Raw genomic sequence first — 23,180 nt, 5'->3', positions numbered from 1 at the left:
TTGGACTTTCCACCATCAGCAACCCTCCTCTCTCTCCTCTCTCTCTCGCCATCCCCTGCTCCTCCTCTGTAGGTCTCCCCACTTACTCCCATCCACCCTCATTCTCCCAGTCTCCTTCAGTGAGCCCGGAATAGCCGCCGCACACCGGAGCGCTCCACAGTGGTGGGGGGTTCAGAATTTCGGCGTGAGTTGGGAGACGCCGGAGATGGATTAAAGGGACTGTGCGCCGCAAAACTGGAGCAGCACGCAAGACCACGCCGGGGGGGAAGGGGCCGACGGGACTCGGTGAATTCACGGAGCCCCCGGGACAGAGGTGAGTGCTCGGGCTGTCCGGTGGTTTATGTGGCTCTCTCCCCCGCATGCACCCCCCCAGCAACCGCTCCTCAGCACATGGTTTTTCACGTTTCCATAATTGATGATCTCATACGCAATCTGATGATTTCTGCTTGTGGTGGAGTAACTGCTGTTATCAATAGCCTGCACAGCTTTATGCTCATACATTGCGGCTCCTTTTCATGCAATGGCTGCTAAAACCTATAATATAAGAAAACAGCCACTAAAGCAAAGTGCATGTTGAGAAATACATGTTTTCCCTCCAGGAGAGACGCAACCATCACTACCACTTTTGTTTTACATCTTATTAAATGAATATTCAGTAATGAGGTGTAATAGCAGCATAAACTGATGGTTGAACGGTTGTGTTCTGTACAAAAGCAGGTGATAGAAGTTGTGCAAACCCTCCTCCGCATCAAGCGCTGCAAATGGCCCTTTATATGTCTCCCCCGGCTGTTAAGGGCCCTGCAGTGGACATGGCTTTGCAGGTTGCACTGCAACTTTCTCCAAGGATGGATGAGTGAATGGAGTCACTCAGTGCATTTACACATTCCTTCATTTTCAAGTTCATGTTTGTGAGCTCTGGGTCGTACAAGAGCAGCGACTTTACGCTGTGCCTTCTGGTTTAAAGGCTTAGTCAATGGCCTGCTGGGAGACACCAGGGATCCATGTCAGTACTGTACCGTACTACATGGTAGCACTGTAAATACTATACCGAAATCTTTGCTTATACAGGGGCAGACCGATTTGGAAGCAACCACATCACATTTATTATGACAAGTATTGGGGCCTTTTGTATATTTTGCATATTTGTTCTAATGAAAATTCTAAATGATCGAAATGTCATGAAACAGGACTGTGACACAAAAACAAAAACACATTCTTAACTAGAATGGCACCATCACACAAATAAAGACAGTTCTTATAGTATGCAAAATAAATGTACATGAAATCTTTCCTCCTCTCCTATTGCACCATGCCAAGGCTGCAACTACCAGTTATTTTCCATATCAGTTCATCTGACAGTGATTGTCTTGTTTTGTCCAACCAGCAGTTAAAAACTCAAAGATTTGCTGTCACACGACACAGAGAAAAGCAGCAAATTCTCACATTTGACAACCTGAAGCGACGTAATATGATATTATCAACATAGCTGCACATTAATTTCCTTCCTAATTGATTGTCTAATTGTTTCAGCACTTTGCCAGGCAGCGCTACACTACGCTCAAATGTGCTAAAATCTCCGCTAAAGTATGTGCTCAAATATATAGATGAATGACAAATTAAAGGAAAAAACTGAATAAATGTGAGGCCTAACAAAGGTGCCTTCCGACAGTGCAGGAGGGGTCACTGAGTGGTTTGATGCTTTTGCAGTCACCAGATCTCACATCACTGAATCTTTATAGGAGATTTTGGATCGAGCATCATCGTAAAAACATCAGCGCTTTAATAAGATGCTTGATGATGGGGTTTTCCTTGATTGTGTCATCCATCTGTACATCACAGTGCAGTTATAGACTGTAATGTATGTTTTACACCTCATCGTCCCTCACCTGACTGCACTGCTAGTCTGTACTAGTCTGTCTCCAACACCCCTCAATGTCGATGATCACTGAGTCTTGTATCTTTCTCACTGTCTGACACACTCTCCACTGCAGGCTATACAACCCACCTCCCTCACACACACACACACACACATACACACAATGTGTACAGATTGCCCAGACTATACACACACATGCGAACGCAGCCTTAATGGTTGCTGGTGTGCACACATTTTGCATTCTCACACACACATATGACGTGCCCCGGAGGACAAGTGCTGGTGTGACAGATAAACGAGCCCTTTTCTTCAGTGAAGAGGCTCATTCTGTGTGTGTGTGTGTGTGTGTGGGAGTGGGGGGGGGGGGGCTATATGCACTGTAATGTAAATCATTAAATGTTGGGGTTGAAGACTTGGGTGAAGGTTTGGGTTATTGGTAGTCTCCCGGAAGTCAATGGAATGTCTTCTGAAGCCATGTAAGTGTGTGTGTGTGTGTCTGTGTGTGTGTGTGTGTGTGTGTGTGTGCGATGTGAGTCCGGGTGAGGTTTAAGTGCTGGCTGGAGTAGGTCACTGAGACCAAGCGGCTGGGAGAGCGAGACCCGGGACGCAGCGTCTTCCTAAGCTGCTTTCAGCTACACTGGAATCCATCCATCCCAATATCCTCCCTGACTCTGATCCTCACCCGCCACCAACCCCCCTCTCCCTCCACCAGCACCACCAGACATACACAAACCACAGCCACACTCCTCTGCGTTTCCTCTTTTTTTTTTTATCATTCGCCTTCTTTATGTCTTTGATCTCCGCTTATCTTGTCCCCAGTCCTCTCCTATTCTCCTCTCCTCTTCCCTCCTTTCCTCTCCTCTTCATTTCTAGCGGTCATGGAAATTAGACGGTAGAAGTCTTTGATTCCCGGTGCCTTACGCCGCCTCAGGGTCAGGCCCCCTTATCTCGGAGAGAAAGAGGGGAAACAGGCAGAAACAGAGAGGAGATAAAAAAAGAAGGGGTGATGAGGCAGGCAGAGAGGTGTCGATGCAGAAGGACAGAGAGCAAGAGAGGGGTAGGTGTGGGAGGGTTGAGACAGCGGAGACGGGGATTTGTAGACAGATGTGCTGCAAAAAGACAGAACGGGGAAGAGAGAGAAAGGTAGAGAGAGGGCAGGTGAGAAACAAATAAGCAAAGCCAAACAAAAACCCTGCAATAAAACCAAGAAAGAAGCACCAAGAGGCAGAAATAAGTGGAGAACCCTACACAGCTTTCAGCCAATATGATGTTCCCGAAGGGTGGTGTTTTCAGATCGAAGCCTCAGATCAGCTGATTTTGTGCTCATATTCAACCTGCCTTGAGTTTGGCCGTTTGTGTGCCTTTTAAAAGGGGAAAATCCAACTAGAAAAATGACATTTACACAATCACAGGAGAGTAAACCTCTCCATAGGAGCCCATTCAAATGGTGTGATTCATTTAAGGCGCAGGAGCATGTTTTGGAGACACCGCATCAAAATCAGAAAGCCTGCAGTTCATATTGAAAAGTCAATACTGACCTGACGGCAGCAAACAGAGGTTAGGGAGTTAAAGAGCAGGAACTGGAGGTAACAAAGAGAGAGAAAAAGAGGGACGTAGAGGGAAGTGTTGTGGCGGGTGGAGGACAGAGATGGAGAGAAATGGAGAGCTGTAGGGAGAGCTGTAAATATTTAACTCTGTTTAGATTTCCATTTGGGCCCTTGGCTCTTACTCCTCTCAGAGACCTTCTGATCGCCTACAGGTTACTGACGGCAGGAGATGTCTGCATGTGTGTGTGTGTGTGTTTATGAGATTGTGAGGAAGTGGAATTTAGAGGATTTAGAAGTGCATTCAAGTAGAGGATTCATTAAAGTAATTCAAATGCTTCCTTTTCACCAGAATTTAGTAGAACTCAACATCACTTTTCGGCGGTGAATATTTATAACCGTGTGTGTGTGTGTTCCTCTGCACGTGTGTGGTTATTAAATGTGCATGTGCAGCGTTATAGGCCTCATCATTGAGTGTGTGTGGGTGTGCAAAAACTAAAAATGTGCCTCGTTACAAAACGCTATAACAAAATAGCTCAGAATGGATTTTAATTGTCTGCTAAGCAACGCGAGGTCTCGTTCTTCAAGCTAATGCATTGAAACGTGTGCAGTGTAAAACCTACCAGCCTTTGCCAGCATTTGAGAACCTTTTTGACCTTCATTCATCAGATAAATCCAGACCTGGCAGAGATTTCAACATCTTTTTGATGCTTTCGGAAATATTGATGGTGTGAATCCAGGAAAGTGAAGCGAAGCTCGTCTCTGACAATCTGTTATCCCAACAGGCTGTGACTGGTCCCACCCCAAGATGACGTCCCCCAAGAACAAAGCCAAGAAGAAACCCCCCAAAGACAGCATGACGCTGCTGCCGTGCTTTTATTTTGTCGAGGTATGTGTAGATTGGAGGTATTGATGAATCACCTTTTTTATACGCCGGTGCACAGTCAACATGACTCACCACATTTACTCAATCGATCAGTAGCTGAATCGCTCTCTCTGTCGTGTGGAGTATCAGCGTTGATGTTCTCCACTAGAAAATGTTATGGCGTCATCACTTTTCGCCTGTGTGTGTGTGTGTGGAGGTGTGCATTAGCTGAGATGAATCACCTCTTTCCAAGCAAATATTAAATGCTAGTCACTCTTTGCTTTGTCCTTGTCCTTGTGTGTGTGGCGGGCGGGTGTGTGTGTGTGTGCACATGCGTGTTCAGCTCCCCATCGTCCTGTCCTCCTTGGTGTCCCTGTACTTCCTGGAGCTGACGGATGTGTTGTCCCCGGCGATGGTGGGCTTCCGTTGCCATGACCGCGACCTCTCCATGCCCTACGTGGAGACGGGTGATGAGCTCATCCCTCTGTTGATGCTGCTGAGTTTGGCCTTCGCCGGTCCTGCGGCATCTGTAAGTCCATTGCACACACTCTCTCTCTCACACACACACACACACACACACACACACATATAGCCATGCTTCCATAATTTTTGGGGACATTACGTAGACTTACATTAATTTCCTGGAGACTAACCCTAACCATAACCATAACCACTACCTGCCTGACCCTAACCCTTACCCTAACTTTAACCTAAACCTAACCTTATCCTAACCTCAACCCAAGTCTTCACCCTTATATTTAATGATTTAGATTATAGGGACTTTTGTCTCCATAAGGCCCATAAGGAAGGTGAGTCCCCACAATGTGACTAGGTAAACAGACCTTTGTCCCCAAAACATGAGTAAAACATGTCCCTGCATACATATAGGATTATTGATGCGGATAAAAGGGAGTTTCATGCAAAACGAAGGAAAGGTTAAGGAATAGCTACATTTTGGGGGCAATTGTGCTATTTTGCCTCATTGCACAGACTCAGAAAAAAAGCAGAGGGGCACTCGGAGTGCACAGACCTCCACCAAGGCCAATACCCCACTCTGCTATATGTGCTTGTGCCTCATCAACTCAGCTGTGCTTTTAATGATACAATTCTAAATGGTAAATATTTCAACATACATTAGTGGAAACCAGAAACTGCGTTTCCATAGCCAGACACTAGTTTATGAAAAAAGTCTTGCAATTGTACCCGTTCTTCCGTGAAACAAAGAGCTCCATAACGACTGCTTTCTGCATGCAGTTTGAGCATCTATATGTGTCGACTACCGCAGAGGACTTCTGGTACCCGTGAATGTGCATTGTGATATGGAGTCATTGTATTTCTAGAACTGGCTTTTTTGTCACTGTGAAAGTTGCGACTGTCTACTGGATTTTAAGACGTGTTGCATTTATTCCACCAAAGTCAAAAGCCCCATCTGGGAATGATAATGAAAGTGGAAAATAGTTGTATCCACCCAGTGAGATCCGCTGCAGAATTTAATGGGCTCTTTCTTGGTCCTTGCTACACCCATCCACCAAGTTATATGAAAACCTGGCCCATAGTTTTTCCCTAAATCCTGCTGACAAACAAACCGGATACATAACCTGCTGTGTGGAGGTAAAAGCAGCTCTGAATGTCTGTGCATGTACTTTTAAGGTGTGTCAATGCTAGACTATGCTAACTCCTATAGAGATGAGCACAAACTGAGCGTAGCTCAAACTCCACCTTTAGAAGAACAAAGGGCATTTCTAGCTTGATCTGGCCTTTCAGTGTCACTCAATATTTCACAGGAAATTATATTTGAAAAAAGAAGGAGTATTAAGTGACTTTTTTTGTAGGTTTAGCAAACCTGCATAATTATCGGCCACTGGTCCAACAAATGGACCCTTTTTAAAGTTGTTTTTGCTAACTTAGCAGCAAATGCGACACACATAGGGAACAATGACATTCATTTGGAGTCATTTTTCTGGCCAAGTTCAATATCCGCTCTGCTGTGAGCTCAGTTTTGGTCTCCACCAACTCCTGAGAAAGCTATCTTGATCTTTAGCATTTAAGGTGTCCGACTTTTTTCACCAACTAGTCACTGTCATTGCCGTTTGGTGCTGGGCGGGTAGCATACAGTTGGTTGATTAGGTGTTTTTTTGCACCTGAAAACTAGTGAGTAATAATTCCCTGTGGGTTTGCAGCTGAGTGATGCTTGATCCATTGTTCATGTAAAAATTAATCCAAAACCTCCCAATACTGGAGCCACAGAGATAAAATCTTATCCCAGAGGATCAGCGATCTCATGCATGTCTTTGGTTTTGTGTGAGTTCGACACACATACATCACCCGGGAACCCTTGTGTACAGACAGATGCGTAGATCACACAAATATGCAAACGTACAGCCTCTCAAACACTCACAAAGCAAACTCAATCTCCCCTCAGAAATGCAGGATCAATGGACACATTGATAAATACACACCTGACATTCCAATACACCCCATCAAACACGCCACAGGCCCCCACGATCAATACGCACTCGCACACAGACACGCACGCTGTTAATCCATCAGCAGCATGGAAACGAGCAGACCTCTCCAACACTCATCTATCACTCTGATTGGAAGTGATCACTATTCGATAGCACCCTGCATGCATTCCCCCTCTCTCTCACTGTAGATCATGATCACAGAGATTTGACATCAGTAGCAGTTTAGCAGCCCATTTTCTTCCTCTTCTCTTTTTGTATTTTTCCCTCGCTGCCTTCCTATATGACAGAAACGCCTAGAGTACTCAAAAGCTTTTTTTTTTATGTGTGCGTGTGTGTTTATTCCTCACCTTAAACCTACTTTTGTGCCTCCCTCTGTAGATTATGATGGGGGAGGGCCTCATGTACTGCATGCAATCCAAACTGAAGACGTGTCCCAAGTCGGAGAGCAGCATCAACGCTGGAGGCTGCAGCTTCAACTCCTTCCTACGCAGAACCGTGCGCTTCGTCGGTACGTCCAACCACCAATCCTGTCAGGGGTTTTTTTGTGTGTGTGTGTTGAGTTTTTGGGGAATTAAGGTCATATTATAATCCTTTTAATCATTTTTTTTGCAGTTAGTGAATATGGTTCAGGGTTTGCTCAAGGAAACCTGGAGAGATACGTGGCTGCTCTTGCTGCAGGGGCCATCTTTCAGAGGGTCTCATGAGCCACGTGGTTTGTCAAACAGTGTGATTTTCCCATATATGTGCATTCTGTCTGTGATTGAGAGGCCTATAAATAGCTTTTTTTAATCGCACGATCCAAAACAAACACCCCACTGAAGTGAGCAGTGCAGTGTATTAAAGTAAACCGATAACTGCATAAGTATGACAGTGTTACATCTATTTCTTTCTCTCTCAGAGTTGGATATCGCTTTGTTTCATGTCTGCTTTTCTCCATGTTGTTGCTGCCGAAAAATAACTAAAATGAATTACGCATGTGGCCATCGGACAGAGGATTAATCCTTCAAAGGTTGAAGATTAACATGTCAACACATGTGTTTTATTTAGTCTTACGTTACCAGCAGCACTAACATTGCAAAGAGCAGTCTGCTGTCGGGAGTTGGCCACAAAATGTTGTTGTTTTTAAGATGGAAATCAGTTTTGGCTCTAAATTATTCCACTTACCGGCTGAGCCCCCAACCCGATTCCACTTTTAAGAGAAGGGAAATAAGCTAATTATATGCGTTAAATGAAGGGTGACTTGAAATGAAATAAGCACGATACAATGCTCCATGTGTAATATCTTGAGGCCGGCTTTGAGCTTTGAAGTGAAAAGACAAATTAATTCACCTTGCCAAATTTCACTGTCTGCGGAAAAACTTAACATAACTTAACAAACTGAAGGCTTGTGGTGTCACTTCAGGTTGCCGGAGCAAATTCAACGTTGTTTTCGACTGCAGGTGTTCACAAATGAGCAGCTCAATGGGATGAAACCTCCAGAGGCTTTTAGTCCATTTACCAAGGCAGCCCCGCACCGTCTCTGTCTCCATCTCCTCCCTCAGGTGTTCATGTGTTCGGTCTCCTGGCAACAGCCCTGGTGACAGATGTCATCCAGTTAGCTACTGGTTACCACGCCCCTTTCTTCCTCACCGTCTGCCAGCCCAATTACACGGCCCCGGGAGTGTCATGTGACAACAACGCCTACATCACACGGGACATCTGCATGGGCAAAGACCAGTATGCCATCATGTCAGCTAGGTAAGGCGTGCACAAATGTTAAGAGCTGAAACGCACCACGCATAGACTGTGTCCATCTGCCTGGATTCAAAAATGTCATTCATTGCAATAAATAATCAGTTAATCTGTGCAGGATCTAACTCATATGCTTCTCTCAAGCTCTGCTGCTCTCATGCCATGAAACAAGAATTCAATGTGGGGCCTCTTTGCTTTTTAGTTGATGCACAGAACTATTTACAAACTTACAATATGCTGAAGGCATATTCCTGCAGTTGAGGCTCTGCTCATACAAACATATCCTTTATCAGAAAAATCTGGAAGACGGTGAGTTACAATGATAAAAAGATTTACAGTGGTTGAACACCATACTGTATATTGCAACACACCACTATCTTGCAGGAGTGTCTATACAAGCTATGCTGTGAGGAGTCATCAAAGCTAATTTGCATCTGAAGAGGATTACAGGAGATTAAAATAGTGAAGGAGTGACATTGTTGCAGTTGAATACTTTAAAATAATGCAAGATTTGCTTATTCATGATGTTGCCCGCTCATTGCCCAGCTGTTTCTCACTTTCAGGTGCTGTGGCCAAGCAACAAACAGACACACGTCAGACAAACAAGTTACAGCATATACTGTATATGTTAAGCAGGCATAATAGGTGCACGCTAACAGAAAAGATTACAACTGAATATAGCTCCTATAGGGATAATCCCAGAAGTACAAATGTACACGTGTTTGTACTTCTACACCTGTGAGGACCCTTATTGACATCATGTATTCCCTGGCCCCTAACCCTGACCTTAACGGAATAGTTTTGGATAATGTGCTTATTTGTTTTCTGCACAACAAATAAGTGTTACTATACATAATATAAGGCTACAGCCAGCGGTTGGTTATCTTGTGTAACCATGACGATTAGTCTTTTTGATGTGGGGGTTATACTATTTCCAGGTCGGTCACTGCACTGGACAGGAAATAGTTTGGCACGTACCGCTTTGGATTTGTAGCCTGAGCTTGAGGCGTGTTGTCGATGCACTGTTGAACAGAGGAAGGAGACTGTTCCCAGGCTTTATCCTAAGCTAAGCTAAGCTAATTGGCTGCTGGCTGTGGATTTACACCGAACATTATCTCATCTAACTCTGCAAAAATGCAAAGCCTGAAGCCTAAAGTCTTGACCCTCAAACACACCTTTGAAATAGCAAGAACCAGCCGAAAAGTTAAAAAAAAAAAAACGTTCTCGCCTTGAAGGTGAAAACTCAAATTGGTCTTCACAAAGACAAACCAGACTTAGCCTCCCAGAGCACTTAACTTTAACAGCACACACAGAGATTTAGCCTTGAAGAAGTGGGAGAAGGTAAACACAGCACTGCAAGACACAGGGAGAAATACACCCACAGCACGAGGCGGCTTCATAAGACAAAGTAAATGAGATTTGTGATTCAGCTTTCTAAACTCTAAATTAGCCGCTTGGACCGAGACGCGCTCGCCCTCCCCTAATGTTCCCACTAATGCCCCGTGGTATTCTGTTTGCGCTGATTAACGCTCACATCCAAGGACGTGCGCTCGGTTTGACAGGCACAGCCGAGCAGGCACTCAGGTTTTAATGTCAAATACAATCCAGACATCGGCGATAACACGAGCAACCGTGACAGCTTCATTCAGGTTTGTCCAAGAGGCAATAAACAGAATCCACGCAGGCTTTTTTTCTGTGAAAATACATGAATCTCTCTTCCTCTCTGCCCTCACCTAACTCTCCCCCCTTTCTCCCCTCAGGAAAACATTTCCATCCCAGCATGCAACGCTCTCTGGCTTCGCCGCTGTCTATATCTCCGTAAGCACTTAATTATGACGTATTTGCATCGTATACTGTCTGCTCGTTTGTTTAATAACTCATCAACCCTGTTTGTTTTACATTTGGGGACGTCCTCGGTGATACATTGATATCACAGCAGTGTTTTTGCACCACTTTTCTTTATCTTTGGAATTTTCCTTTCATAAATTTTCATGAGGTTGTGCAGATGACAGTAATCTAATCTAAAAAAAAAAAACTATCCAGATGCTCTTCTATGTATTCTTAACAAATGTAGCTGCTGGCAGCATGAAATTAGTTCCTGCATATCAAAGGATTATGTAGCTGGAATTAATTCACTGTCACGTCATACATAAGTCACAATTGCATTATAGTGTTTACTCGCTGAAAGATTTCCGGATTTTCAGACTACAGCACCCTCGAGCCGTTCAAATTAAAACACATTAAGATAACAGCCTTTTAATGTCAGATTTCAGTGTTAACTTGTACGTCCTTGCACATATTGGGCAGCTTTTTGCCATTGTGCAGTCCGGCGCTGACTGCAGCAGTATGTGAACTGTACAGCAAAGTATCACTGTCATTTTTCCATGAGGTAGCACCCTCCCACACACACACACACACACACACACACACACACTCACTCCTCCAATGGCTAACGCGAGCTACTGGCCATATCTCTGCTGCCTCACTGAGCCCAGGGTGTGCTCATTAAAAGCTCACCAGACAGATTTCTTATGAGAGGAGGAGGAAAGCAGCTGTTTTGGTTGCTGGAGTTGCAACATGTTGCCTGATCTCTGCAGAGTCGAGAAGCAGCCCAAAAACACTGTTCTCAAATCATTTTTCTCCTGTATTATTCTTCACTGACCACCGCATTAAGATGTTTATTTCTTGTATTCAATTTTTAAATGCTGCTCCCTTCCGCTTTGGGAAAAGAAGGATTTTTATGCTCAGTGGTAGAGGGATGAGCTTGATTAAATGGATACTTTTGCAAAGCCTGCTTTTCTGCCACTCAGCTGTCCTCCCCTTTATGTAATCGAAATAAAGCGTGCGTGCGGAGAATTTCGATGTAGACGTAAATACATTCTCTCTCCCTGCTTTCTTCCTCTCTCTGTTTTACTGTCAAACAATATTCATCTTAATGACTCACTCAGTTAGCCTCAGATGAACAAAGGCAACAGAAACAATATGAGACAGTTCATTTAATTTTAAAGAGAATTCCTTAAAGCGGTTGAGCTGCTTTGGAAACGAATGCAATTTTGACATCCAGTTGGATGAAAGTTTTTTCTCTTTAAAGGAATAAATCTACATTTTGGGAAATGCAGTTATTCGGTTTCTATTTTTCTGCCAGGACAGCAAAAACACAAGTGGCTTAGCTTAGCAAAAAGAGTGGATGCATGGCTAGTGTGGCTCTGTCCAAAGGTTAAGAGAAAACCCTCTGCCTTTTCACTTAAAAAAAACTTGTAAAGTCATGATGATGTGGCATAAATTGGGGTCTGTACCAATGTGTAGGCCATATTCTACTTAGAGTTTTCCCTCAATAACTTCCTAATTACTGCTTCTTGATAGTAAATAAGGAAGTTGTCGTACATGGATTACAAGCTTAATAACCCTAACCCTAACCCTAGGAAATCTCCAGAATAAGACATTAATAAGTGCTTTGTTAAGACTAATAAAGAGCCAGTATGCTACTAATATGCATGCTCATAAGCAGCAATTTATTGGTGAATGTCCACCTTGATGTAAAATCTGACGATAGTGGCATCAGTCTTCCTTCTTAGCAAGTGCATTTCCCAACATGTCAAATTATTCCGACAGGACGACTTTCCACTGTTGAGGTCAAACTTTTGTTGCAGTGTGTTGTTACGCCTTTTCATGACATCTCCACCCCGGTCTCTCTGTCCACAGATGTACTTCAACGCCAGCATCAGCAGCACGACCAAGCTGCTGAAGCCGCTGCTGGTGTTTGCGTTCTGCATGGCGGCGGGCCTCGCCGGGCTGACGCAGATCACTCAGCACCGCAGCCACCCGATAGACGTCTACGTGGGATACCTCATAGGAGCCGGCATCGGCGTCTACCTGGTTAGTCATAAAACTGTGTGTGAGGAGGTTTATAGTTAAAGGACCTAATTTATGTAGCTGGTGTAAAGATGAGTGCTCCTTTTATGATAATGTCACCGAAACTGTCTGGAAATGGATTTATTATTCTATTTCAGGATTTGGTTTGAGAAATGAGCGCCAGAGTGTGTTTTTGTGTGTGTATTTAGGGATTTGTTTTGTCCCCGGGGAGTAGTTAACAGTCAGCATGCAGCGTGGTGGGAATGACTGAACACACATAAATAGATTTTTTTTTAATAAAGTGGTTTAGTTGTTTTGCTGTGGCTGAATTGTCCCATTGTATTATTCTAACACTATCACAGCATGTGCTAACAAATGCATCTTTTTCAACACCTCGCTTCCATACTTTCCTCTCACAGCAGTTTTTTTTTTTTTCAGGCTCTATATATAGCTTTTTCTATTACGGAGGGAAGAGAGAGAGAGAATGAATAATCCGATAAGAATTCTCTGGAACAATTTCACACTTCATTTTAAGAAAACTTGTCGTTGCCATTTTCTAGCTTTCCTCCTCCTCTCACTCTCTTTCTCCCTCGCCTGTTCTGTTTTTGAGAGGGGGGAGCGTTTCTCCCCCTCATTAAAGGATGAATTCTGAGAGAGAGGGGGGGAAGAGAGTGATTCATGCTGACCTCAGACTAAACAGGAGGAAGGAGGAACGATGCCCATTCGAGCACTCGCTCCCCACTAATAGGAATATAAATTTTATTCCCTCCGCAAGATTAAAGAAAAGACATTTTCACGCTTCAGTCTTTATTTAACATGCTGGGTGCTTCTATCACATCATTTATTTCTCCTTCCCACCTCTCTGCCTGCATCCCTCTGTCCTGTCAGGCGGTGTACGCAGTGGGAAACTTCAAAGCATCAGAAGAGGATGCTCACTCCGTACAGAGGCTGACCCCAGCTCAGCAGAAGGATGGCCTGAGGGTGCTGAGTCAGCGGAGTCACGACTCCCTGTACAGGAAGACTCCCAGGGTGTCTGAGAGCAGAGAGGAGCTGGGGGTGGGGCTGGGGTCCGGGGCCCGCAGTAAGGTGAGGAGGGAGAAGGCGTCCCTGGCCTCCCTCAAAAGAGCCAGCGCTGACGTGGAGCTCTTGGCAACCCGGGGTCCCATGGGCAAGGAAACCATGGTAACCTTCAGCAACACCTTGCCCCGAGTCGCAAACGGCAACAGCCCCATCTCCCCCTCCGATGAGCCGGCCCCCACGCAGCGTCACATGACCTTCCACGTGCCCTTTGACCCCCAGAGGTCTCGGCAGCTGGTGTCCGAGTGGAAGCAGCGCTCGCTGGAGCTCCGTAGCCAGAGCTCGCGAGACGATGAGGAGGGAGCGGAAGGGAACGATGCAGACGAAGGGGGAGACGGAGGAGACCAGGAGATGCCTTCGTCCCTTTACCCTACGGTGCAAGCCAACAAGGGCATCGCCACGCCCACTGGAGCCAGGATGGCGGTGGCGCCGCCGCTCGTCCACATCCCCGAGGAGGCCTCTCGGCCGCCGCCCGTCTCCCCCAAGAGTGCCAAGACCCGTGCCAAGTGGCTGTCTCTCACAGAGGGAGGAGGGGCAAAAGAGCCGGGGCCGGGGCCCATCGCGGTGTCGACGCCCCGCGTGCCCAACCTGCCGCCCAGCCAGCCGCCCAGCCAGCAGAGAGTCACTCAGGTGAGACGTGAATGCCTGCGTTACTTTGAGGAATCATTTTTCCTTTGATTTCAAGCGGCGCGTAGCCAGCTCTGAGCAATACATCGAGACAGGAGGAGAGAGTCAACAGCTGCCAAACGCTGAACACACCTGTGATTTATTTTGTTGTTGAAATCAAAACACAACAACATGGTTGGAGGCAGTTCCACTGATTAGTTTTCAATATTAAAATACTCCCACAAGGGTTCAAACGCTAATTATTGTTGAGATAAATCTTATTAAAATGTCTGTGAGGGTTATTGAACGTGTTGCTATTACCTTTTACAATGTTTACCGCAATAAAAGTGCCTGAATTCTGGGTTTAATGTGCCACAAAGCAAGTTCTTGCTTGACCTTGGGAGCAGCAGATGTCAACGTCAGTAAGGTCAGCATCTGTCCTTTGTAGATTCTGATGAGGTTTTCTCCTGTCCTCCAGGTGATAGCCATGTCCAAGCAGCAGGGTCATGGACCCGTCTCTTCATCCACTAAGACATCAGAAGGTGGCTCCTCCTCCGGCGGCGGGTCCAACTGCTCCGAGTCGCCCTATTATCGGATCCCGTCTGATCGAGACAGCTGCACGGGGAGCAACCCGGGAAGCATCGCCGGGAGCGGGAGCATCGTCACAATCGACGCTCACGCTCCTCACCACCCGGTGGTGCGCGTGTCGGCCAATAACGGCAAGCCGTGGGAGTGGAGAAACACCATCAGTGGTAACATGATGGCGGCCGACACGACGGGGGACAAACACCGCGCGGCCCTGCAGCGGCAGGACAACGTCAGTCACTACCGGGATTACCGGACGCTCCCAGTCAAAACGGACTCCCTCGGCTCCTCCTCGGCCAGCGGCAGCGCCGAAGGAGGAGCGGAGCTGCCTCCCCCGCCTCTCCCGACCTCCTCCTCCCCTCTACCTCCCCCTCCTCATCTCTCGTCGTCTCCTCTACCCCCTCCGCCTCCTCACTCGTCTTCTTCCCCCTTGCCTCCCCCTCCACACCCGAGCTCCTCTCCAGTGCCTCCTCCTCTCCCTCCACCTGCCTCCTCTCACATGCCTCCCCCACCTCACCTGTCCTCTCAAATGCCCCCACCTCCGCACCCATCCTCCTCTCCAATGCCCCCACCTCCGCACACATCTTCCATTCAGATGCCCCCGCCTCCGCACCCATGCTCTTCCTCTTTGCCGCCGCCACCTCACCCCTCATCCTCCATGCCTCCGCCTCCTCACCCGTCCTGCTCCAGCATGCTTCCCCCTCCTCCCCATCCAGACTTGCTGATGGACAGCCACAGCCAGGCGCTGTCCCGCTCCTCCACCCTGCCTCGCCGGCCCTCCGTCTCCGCCCGCAGCCATGCCGAGCAGGAGCACTACTACAAGGCCATGCAGAATGAGAGGATGTTATAGTGAAGGGGACAGACAGCAGACATCATTGTCACATCAGCGATTGTACTTCGAAAAAGACTCAACTGAGAGAGACAGTGAAACAGAGTAGGTTGCGGCAGGTGAAGAGAGGTTTAGGAAAAATGACAAAAAGGTTTAGAGACTCTGAATCCAGAACAGTGGCTTCAGTCAAAATGCTGCAAACGAAGAGAGTGGAGGACCATTAGGAGGTCTGGCAGCTCACACACACTCAGCAGGGGATCCGGTTTTTCCCTGCCCCCCACAGTGCCGGCTCAAAGGCCCCGACTGGCAAAAACGACAAGGCAAGGGGAGAAATGGGAGTCAAAGAGAACAGGGCGAAAGATTACAAACCTTAGCTTCAGCACGCGCATCCTCCGTGTTGTTTTATGACACATTCGGAGAAGGAGTGGAAGAGGCTGCGGCTGAAAGAGATATCACAATGAACGGTCTGGGATTTGCTAACTCAAGTTTCCCTTGAGAGGGTGGATAAGCCTGAGAAAACAAAACAACTACAGGCAATGCGAGCGCTCCTTAAAGTAGCGCAGCCGTGTGAGGTTGCCAACCATCACACACAGAGAATTTGCCGTTGTTACCAGTTGAGAAACTCGCGCTTCAAAGCGCCCAGAAGCCGTGAATACAGAAAGAAATGCAGTAAGTTCGGCGACAGGTTTGAGAGTATTAAACGGCAACCTCAAAAGTGTAAGGTGCCGTTTTACCCCCTCTGAATAAACAAACCAAATGGGGAATTTTCTGTTTGACGCCGAGCAAATCTGTCGGTATCCACCAGAGAGAGCCGGCTTAGGAGGTGTTGCTTCTGGAGGGGTGCGCGAAGGAGGAGGAGGAGGGGTGGGTGTGAGGAGGATCACGCACAGTTGGGCACCCCTATACAGACGTCACCGAACGGATTACTGCTGTAAACATGAGAGGCGGTGAAACGGAAAGAGAATTGTTCCTAGCACGGCGAGCCAGGCAGCCGGTCTGTCTTTGCTGTGTGCAAAACCTGCCGCGGAGCCTGAAGCAGCACTGAGGAGATTAACGTCTGTTTGCCAAACCACGCCAGCGCGCTCTCTCCCTCTGTGCCCCCCTCACATTCGGCCCTCTGGCAAATCGCGCTGGTGAGGGGGACGTCAATGTAAAGCTGGCCAGCCGGCAGCGCGGCCCACCATCGGCGTGCACGTCGGCTCGGTTGGATGGGGCTAACAGGCCTGGTCGCTAGGAGTTTCTGTTTACGCCTGTTAGCATTTCAAAGGTCTTGGTACCACTTTCTAGCTATGTATACTTTATAAGAGTTTATTAATAGTTTATAAATTGTTGGTTTATCAACAACTTTTATCAACAACAGCATTTATTTATGCTTTATAGATCAATAATAATGCTTTCTTAGGAGCTACTTTTACGTTGTTAGATATGCACCTGTAATGTCTTTTTATTTTCAGGAAGTTCTCTGCAGGAAGTTTACAATCCTTTATTCATCCATGTGTCCGTCCATTATCAATAACCGTTTATCCTTTGCAGGGTCACCAGATTAATTTACTATGTAAGTATGCCTTACTAGAAAGTGATACCAGGATTTTTTTGTCGTCGTATGATAATAAATTTGTGGATGACGGTGTAAACGGCCAACCAACACCATGACAGGTCTGCAAAACCTCCAGAAAGCGCTGACAGAACAATCGCACCTCAAGCTCCACTTGCTCTCTTGCTCTGGATCTTTTGACCAGCATCACATGGTCTTCATCAGCCACGCGCTCAGCTGCCAGTTGAACTGCTGATGCTCCAAAGACATTATGGGCAAACTGCTGTGTGCTGATGAGAATCGTGCAACGCGGTCGAAAGGTCCAGAACAAGCGAGTAAGTTCGCCTCCACCTGAGAGGAGTTTTGTCAACGGCTGTTTCAAAGGTCAAGAATGAGCGGCCCGCCAAATGGCTTGCATTTAGTTTTTGACATTTGTGGACAAAATGATTAATCGTAGAAATAATCTAATTATTAATCACTAATAAAAATAATCAATCAATGCAGCCCTAAGAAACAGTGCGTGTTCTTCCTGCGCACCTCTGCCTCTTGTGTGTATTCATACTATGCTGTATAAAGTCGTTATCTGGTCATTTCATACATCCAAGTCTTTTCTAATGACAAGTGCTTTATTTTGGATTGTACTTTGATCATGTTTTAATGGAAGGACGCAGTCTCACGAACACATAGACGGCCGAGTCGGCCTCCACCCATGCACCACAACGTCTGAACAGTACCGATTTTGTAAAGTTGTGCTTGGAAGGGGGCAAGTTAAGTGGAACAAGTTGTATTTAGTAGTGGAGCCCCTCAGACGGGGAGCTGGTAGATAATGTTGCTCGTCGGTTTGTGCTGCATGTGTGTACGAGCTTGTTTTTTTTTAACTTCTGTGCTTCAGGTCTGCGACGTTACCTTTGACAGACAGACATGCAGCACTTTTCAGTGCTGGTGATTATCGTACTACTTTCCCTCTTTTTGACTGTAAAAAATACTTGATCTTACCTAACATTATTAATACTATTATTATTCCACAGTCCTCTTTTATGGGCTAATGTTTTCTATCTGTGGTGATGTGTAACATTAACAATCTGATTGAATAAAAATGAAGGCTTCTTAACAGAGGTTTCGTCTTGTGTTGCTTGACCGCGGGTGTTTGTAGTACGGCTCAAAATAGAAAGAGGGTCAATGCGGGAGCAGCTTTTACCGCCACTCTAATGAAAAGGATCTCCTCCATTGATTCTGGGGTCGTGAGTGCTTACACGCTCATTCGTATTGTACACTCGCGGACACGTGCACGCAGCCGGACGGACGCAGCACGTGCACATTTGCAATGCAACATTTGCTCTTTTCCTGTGGGCTGGTGTCAGGTTTCCGTAATGAATTCTGCTAGAATGCTGGTCAGTCCCAGATGACCTGCAGGGATGCAGCAAGCATTGGCTGAGCCCTCTGTGTGTGTGTGCATGTGTGTGTGCGTGTGTGTGTGTGTAAGCGTGCCCCCTCAGTTTATTCTGCAATTATAGCACGCATTCACACGCATTAAGGTGGATGATTATGCAGATTTTAATTGGGACTTGTGCATGCGCGCAGATGTAGTACATGGTCCTGGTCTTGTGCGTTCATGTGGTTTTGTGCATTTTTCGATCTGCACGCATGTTCGAGCGTTTGTTTCGTCATGTATGCATGTATGTGTGCGTCCGGTGCTTCAGAGCGTTGAGCTGTGTGATGAGGCCGAACAGGCAGTGGGGGTGCAGATGGTGTACTGAGGCCTGAGGACAGTCAGCCTGTCCATGACTCACACTGAGCAAGCCAACAGCTCTCGCTCTCTCTCTCTCCTTGGTGGCCCAGAAAGCCCAACACAACAAGTGTGTATGTGTGTGTGACTGCAGGAGGCAACAGAAAATGCGGAGCGAGCTGTCCGTATGCATGTGTCTATTTTTGTGACTGTATGCCTGTGTGTATGCTTACATCTTTTTGAGTGTGTGTGCACTACTTTGTGTGTGTGTGTGTGTGTGTGTGTGTGTGTGTGTGTGTGTGGCCGTGGCTGTCCAGGGGAAGCTGCTGACATTCTTTTCAGGGCCGATTTGCCGCCGCAGAAAAGCACAAAAGCCTTTTGTCCACAGCTCTGCTTTTATCTTACTCACTTTGTCGCTATCGTTCCACCTACCGCCACCTCACACATGGAGGAAAGCGGTTTGGAGCTGCGGAGCTTATATCCTGATCCAGCTCTCAGTTTCTTGAATGACAGATTGGGAGTTTTATGAGTCACAGGGATCACTTTACTCTCATTTCGATCAATATCGGGGTTCATTTTTCTATAAAAAAATAAATAAATGTTGATCTATTTGTAGCATGGTTGTCATATAGTATTGCCTTCTGGTTAGGATCTACACAGATTCATAATGGATCCCAGCGCTTAAAGAGTTATTTTTTTATCAGGGTTCATTGCTGAAATGGTTGAAGAAATGCTCTTTAACAGCCCTCTTGAAGGGCTTCGCCAATTATGAAAAGGAAACTAAAGTGATGCTTTCAAATTCCCATGGTGTTACGGTTGTTAAAATTTTCAGCCTTGCACCCACAGTACATTACATTTAGTCTCAGACGGGCTTATTAAACCATGTTAGAGATCCTGTCATTTGTCGGCCCACCAGACACAGACCTTGTAGCGAGCTCTTCCGGATCCCGAAAGATAACCAGCCGTAATGTTCTGAGTCTGAGTCTGGCGCCTACCGCCCCAGCTAGAGGCTAAGGCTGACATTTTTAGGAGGCTGGCTGAGTCAGAAGCTGCATTTCCAAAGCGTGTTTCTACCTTGGGGGCCAAGTTCTTTTTAAAAAAATCTACATTTCATCAGACTTTTATGTGACCAAAAAAAGACAACAATAAAATCACGACTGACTACCTGCCAAAGTAGCTGGTAATGTAATCCAACACTATATAATTTGCCAACATTTAGCTGGTGGGGAGAATTATTCCCCTCCATGGATATAGTCTTGGAGTTGAGGATTTATGCTAGCTCGCTCGCTCTTCAACCCGCAGGCTATAGAGTGTGATAAATGTCCCACCAGGCTACCGGTTGCACTGTTTCAGTCCGGCTGGGAGCCTGACATTTTTATAAGGCTGTCCTCGCCTCTCAAGGCAACTGCTCCTTTACAGGAACTTGATTTTCAGCCGCACTGACTCTTTCCAATACTCCTGACATGAACCATTTTTATTTTGAACTGAGGGTCTACGTATGAAGTATTTTCAAACAAGACCTCGTCCACAGAAATGCCGTGCTTGCTAACTCCCCGTCTTCTCAGTCAGCGATCATCTGCTGCTGGTTTGTTGGAGGTTCCCAGGCTACAGCCTTTGTCAGTTTTGCCTCAACGCTCTGGAACACAGTGCTGAGAGATATCAGGAAAGCGAGCTCGCTAAATATTTTCAAAACTAAAACTAAAGCGTTGTCCCTTCACTTAACCTAGCTGTGAATTTCCTGATATAGGCCTGAAACTGTCGCACTTTGTCTCACACTTGTGCACTGCTGCACTACTTAATTTTATGCATTCTATTTACTCTATTTTTAACCTTATTTTATCATTATTATTGTTCAGTGGGTTTTGTTTTCCATCTTATGTTGTGTATTCTCTTTATTCTTTTTTCATCCTTCGTTTTATCTTATTTTTGCTATAATTATCAAGAGGGTTTTATTCTCCAACTTATTAATTTTCTATCCTCGTTTTTAAATTCTTTGTGTTCTCCTACTAATGTGAAGCACTTGGTGAATATGATGTCTTTGTTGTTCTGTGTCCTGTATGAAAGGTGCATCTACACCAAATGTCATGGCAATCCATCCGATAATTATTAAGACATTTCACTCAAAACCACAAATGTCAACCCACCGGTTGTGCTAGAGGAAATGTCCGATCATAATCAATCTCAGTAGGATTCATCCTCTGGAGATGATGAAGGTCTGTACAACATTTCCTGACAATCCATCTAATAGCTGATGTACAGTATTTCTGTCTGGGCCGTTATGGGTGCCGCTGCTAATGGCTGAAAATGAATGAAAATCACCCATAGCAGAAAAATAGAATAGGTGGCTGACAGTCCGTAAATAAGATTGTTTCCAAAAATTCCTCAAAAGTTGACTTTGCAAAGATGCAAGGCTTTCATGTGACAGCTTAAAGACACACTCTCCAAGCAGAGAGAGCAAGTCTTTCAGTCCCACTCTCTGCTTCTCCAATTATACTTGATGCGTCTGCTCGGCTGTCTCCTCATGCTTTCCCCTGAGAACTGAGGTGATAAAGGGAGAGACGGAAGCAACGTACTCCTGTACCCATGTACCCCACATGCATGGATGCGTGCAGAAACATAAATATGCCACGGACGTGCACGGCGACACACTCAATAAAACCCATGCAGATCTGGAGATTTATCAGTTGAGACTGTCGCATACACAAATACACCCTCACGCTTACTTTTGCCCTTGTGCTATTTGTCTACATGTAAGGGGAGAAGAGAGGGAACAGCGCAGTGTGTTTGAGCTTGAGTGGGTTGATGTGGTTGTGGCCTTACATGCATGAGTAAGACTTTACAGTACATGGCTTTAATACCCTACAGGCCTCGCAATGGGTAGTAGCACACTGACACAGTTATCAGACCAGACTAATTGGGTCTGGGACTATGTGTGTGTACATGTGTGCATGTCTTAATGCATGTGTGACCCTTTCATGCATTTATTTGGAACCTTACACTGCATATTCTGTTCTCCTTCGCTGCCCTCTCACCTCTAAACCCTCTCAAATGCGGATGTAAGAAATCATATAAGTTCCTCCGTGCATCTGTCATGACTACATATGTTGTTATACTCCCATACGTCATCTCATATTCACAAATATCTCTCCTGCCAGGAAAAAGTGTCAGATGTGTCAGAGTTTTCTATGGAAGCTCTTGGCAGAGGATCACGCACTCTTGCAACCATCTGACCCAGTTTCGGTCCTCACATCACCACAGTTGATATGCTGAGGGATATTATGCATTATACACAAAAACACAAACATTTAGCTTGCCCTGCACCAAGCAGTCGCCACTCCACAATCAAAATAGTACACTTCATCGAATCAGCAGGTGCGCATATGCATATGTGTACTAGCTTGCGTAAGTGTTTCGCCAATGCAAATAATCCGGTATGAAATTAAAAAAAGACAGTCCCGTCGTTAATCCAGTCTAAATCAGTCGGTCTGGGAGCATCAATTTAATGAGTAAATTAGAGCGCTGCGGCACTACACTCATCTGTACTCATGCCTGTGATCCGTCCTATTTCATATCAGCTACAAGCAGGGGAGCCGAGACAAAGACTGCATCTAAATGTAACTGACTGGCTCTAAGTGTGTCTGACTGTTTCTGGGTATTTTCTAACCTGGTAGTCATTCTACATCTCATCACCATGTGTCACACGTGGTGAGTGACGATCAGAGATGGAAGATCTGAACAGGAATGTGCGCTGATTGATGAACCTGGATCAGCTACAGAGCCCACAGAGGCAAGGAAGGAAGGAAAAGAAGGAACAAAGAAACAAACAGAAGGAGGAAGGAGGTGAGGAGTGAAGACAAAGCATAAAAGAGGAGTGAATGAAGCAGAGAGGGAAGTAGGACAGACAAAAAAGGAGGTTGTGAGATTGATAGAAGACAGAGAAGAGACAAATGAAGGAATGAATAAATAAAGTGTGATGCAAAGAGGGATAAAAGCAATGAAGAGTAGAGAAAAAGGGGAATACTGAAAGGAATCAAGGGTTAAGAGAAAAAAGGAGGTATATGGGAGGAAGTGGAAGGAAGGAATGTTTGGCATAAGGAGGGAAGAAAATAAGGGAGGGATCAAGAAAATAAATGAAAAAGGAAACTGGAAGGCTTAAAATGAGGGAAAGAAGCAGCAGGGGGACAAAAAAAAGAAACGAACAAAGGCAAGTGTGTGGCACAAAAGGGGAAGACATTAATGAAGGTGGGAAATCTAAAAAAGGGTGAATGAAGGAAAGGAAGGAAGGGAGCAAAGGAGTAAAGAAAGAGGCTGCAAAGGAAGCAAAAATCCTAAAAATGACCAAATGAATGGGGGAGAAAAAAAAAACATCCATTTCAAGTTTCACGTGACTTTATGGGTGTAAGACAGAAATAAAAGAGCTGTCACTCCACCGTGGCTCCCAGTTGAGGCCATGAATGGATCGCTGGCTTTGCCACGATACTCGCTGA

The 23,180-nt window shown here is 45.8% G+C and overlaps 1 protein-coding gene across 1 annotated transcript; it reads left to right on the top strand.

Moving 5' to 3' along the window:
- The first annotated feature begins 268 nt into the window (after positions 1 to 268).
- On the top strand, positions 269 to 15,441 carry LOC121618475 (phospholipid phosphatase-related protein type 3-like). Its single transcript, XM_041953994.1, is given in 10 exon segments — positions 269 to 313; positions 4,206 to 4,309; positions 4,629 to 4,814; positions 7,132 to 7,261; positions 8,295 to 8,490; positions 10,245 to 10,302; positions 12,187 to 12,360; positions 13,225 to 14,043; positions 14,498 to 15,182; positions 15,185 to 15,441. Coding segments are annotated over 9 exon segments (2,586 nt in total). The 5' UTR covers positions 269 to 313; positions 4,206 to 4,228.
- The last annotated feature ends 7,739 nt before the right edge of the window (positions 15,442 to 23,180 follow it).

This window comes from Chelmon rostratus, chromosome 15 (genome assembly GCF_017976325.1).
Source record: "Chelmon rostratus isolate fCheRos1 chromosome 15, fCheRos1.pri, whole genome shotgun sequence".
Classification (NCBI taxonomy): Eukaryota; Metazoa; Chordata; class Actinopteri; order Chaetodontiformes; family Chaetodontidae; genus Chelmon; species Chelmon rostratus.
This window is presented reverse-complemented; position numbering and strand designations above follow the sequence as displayed.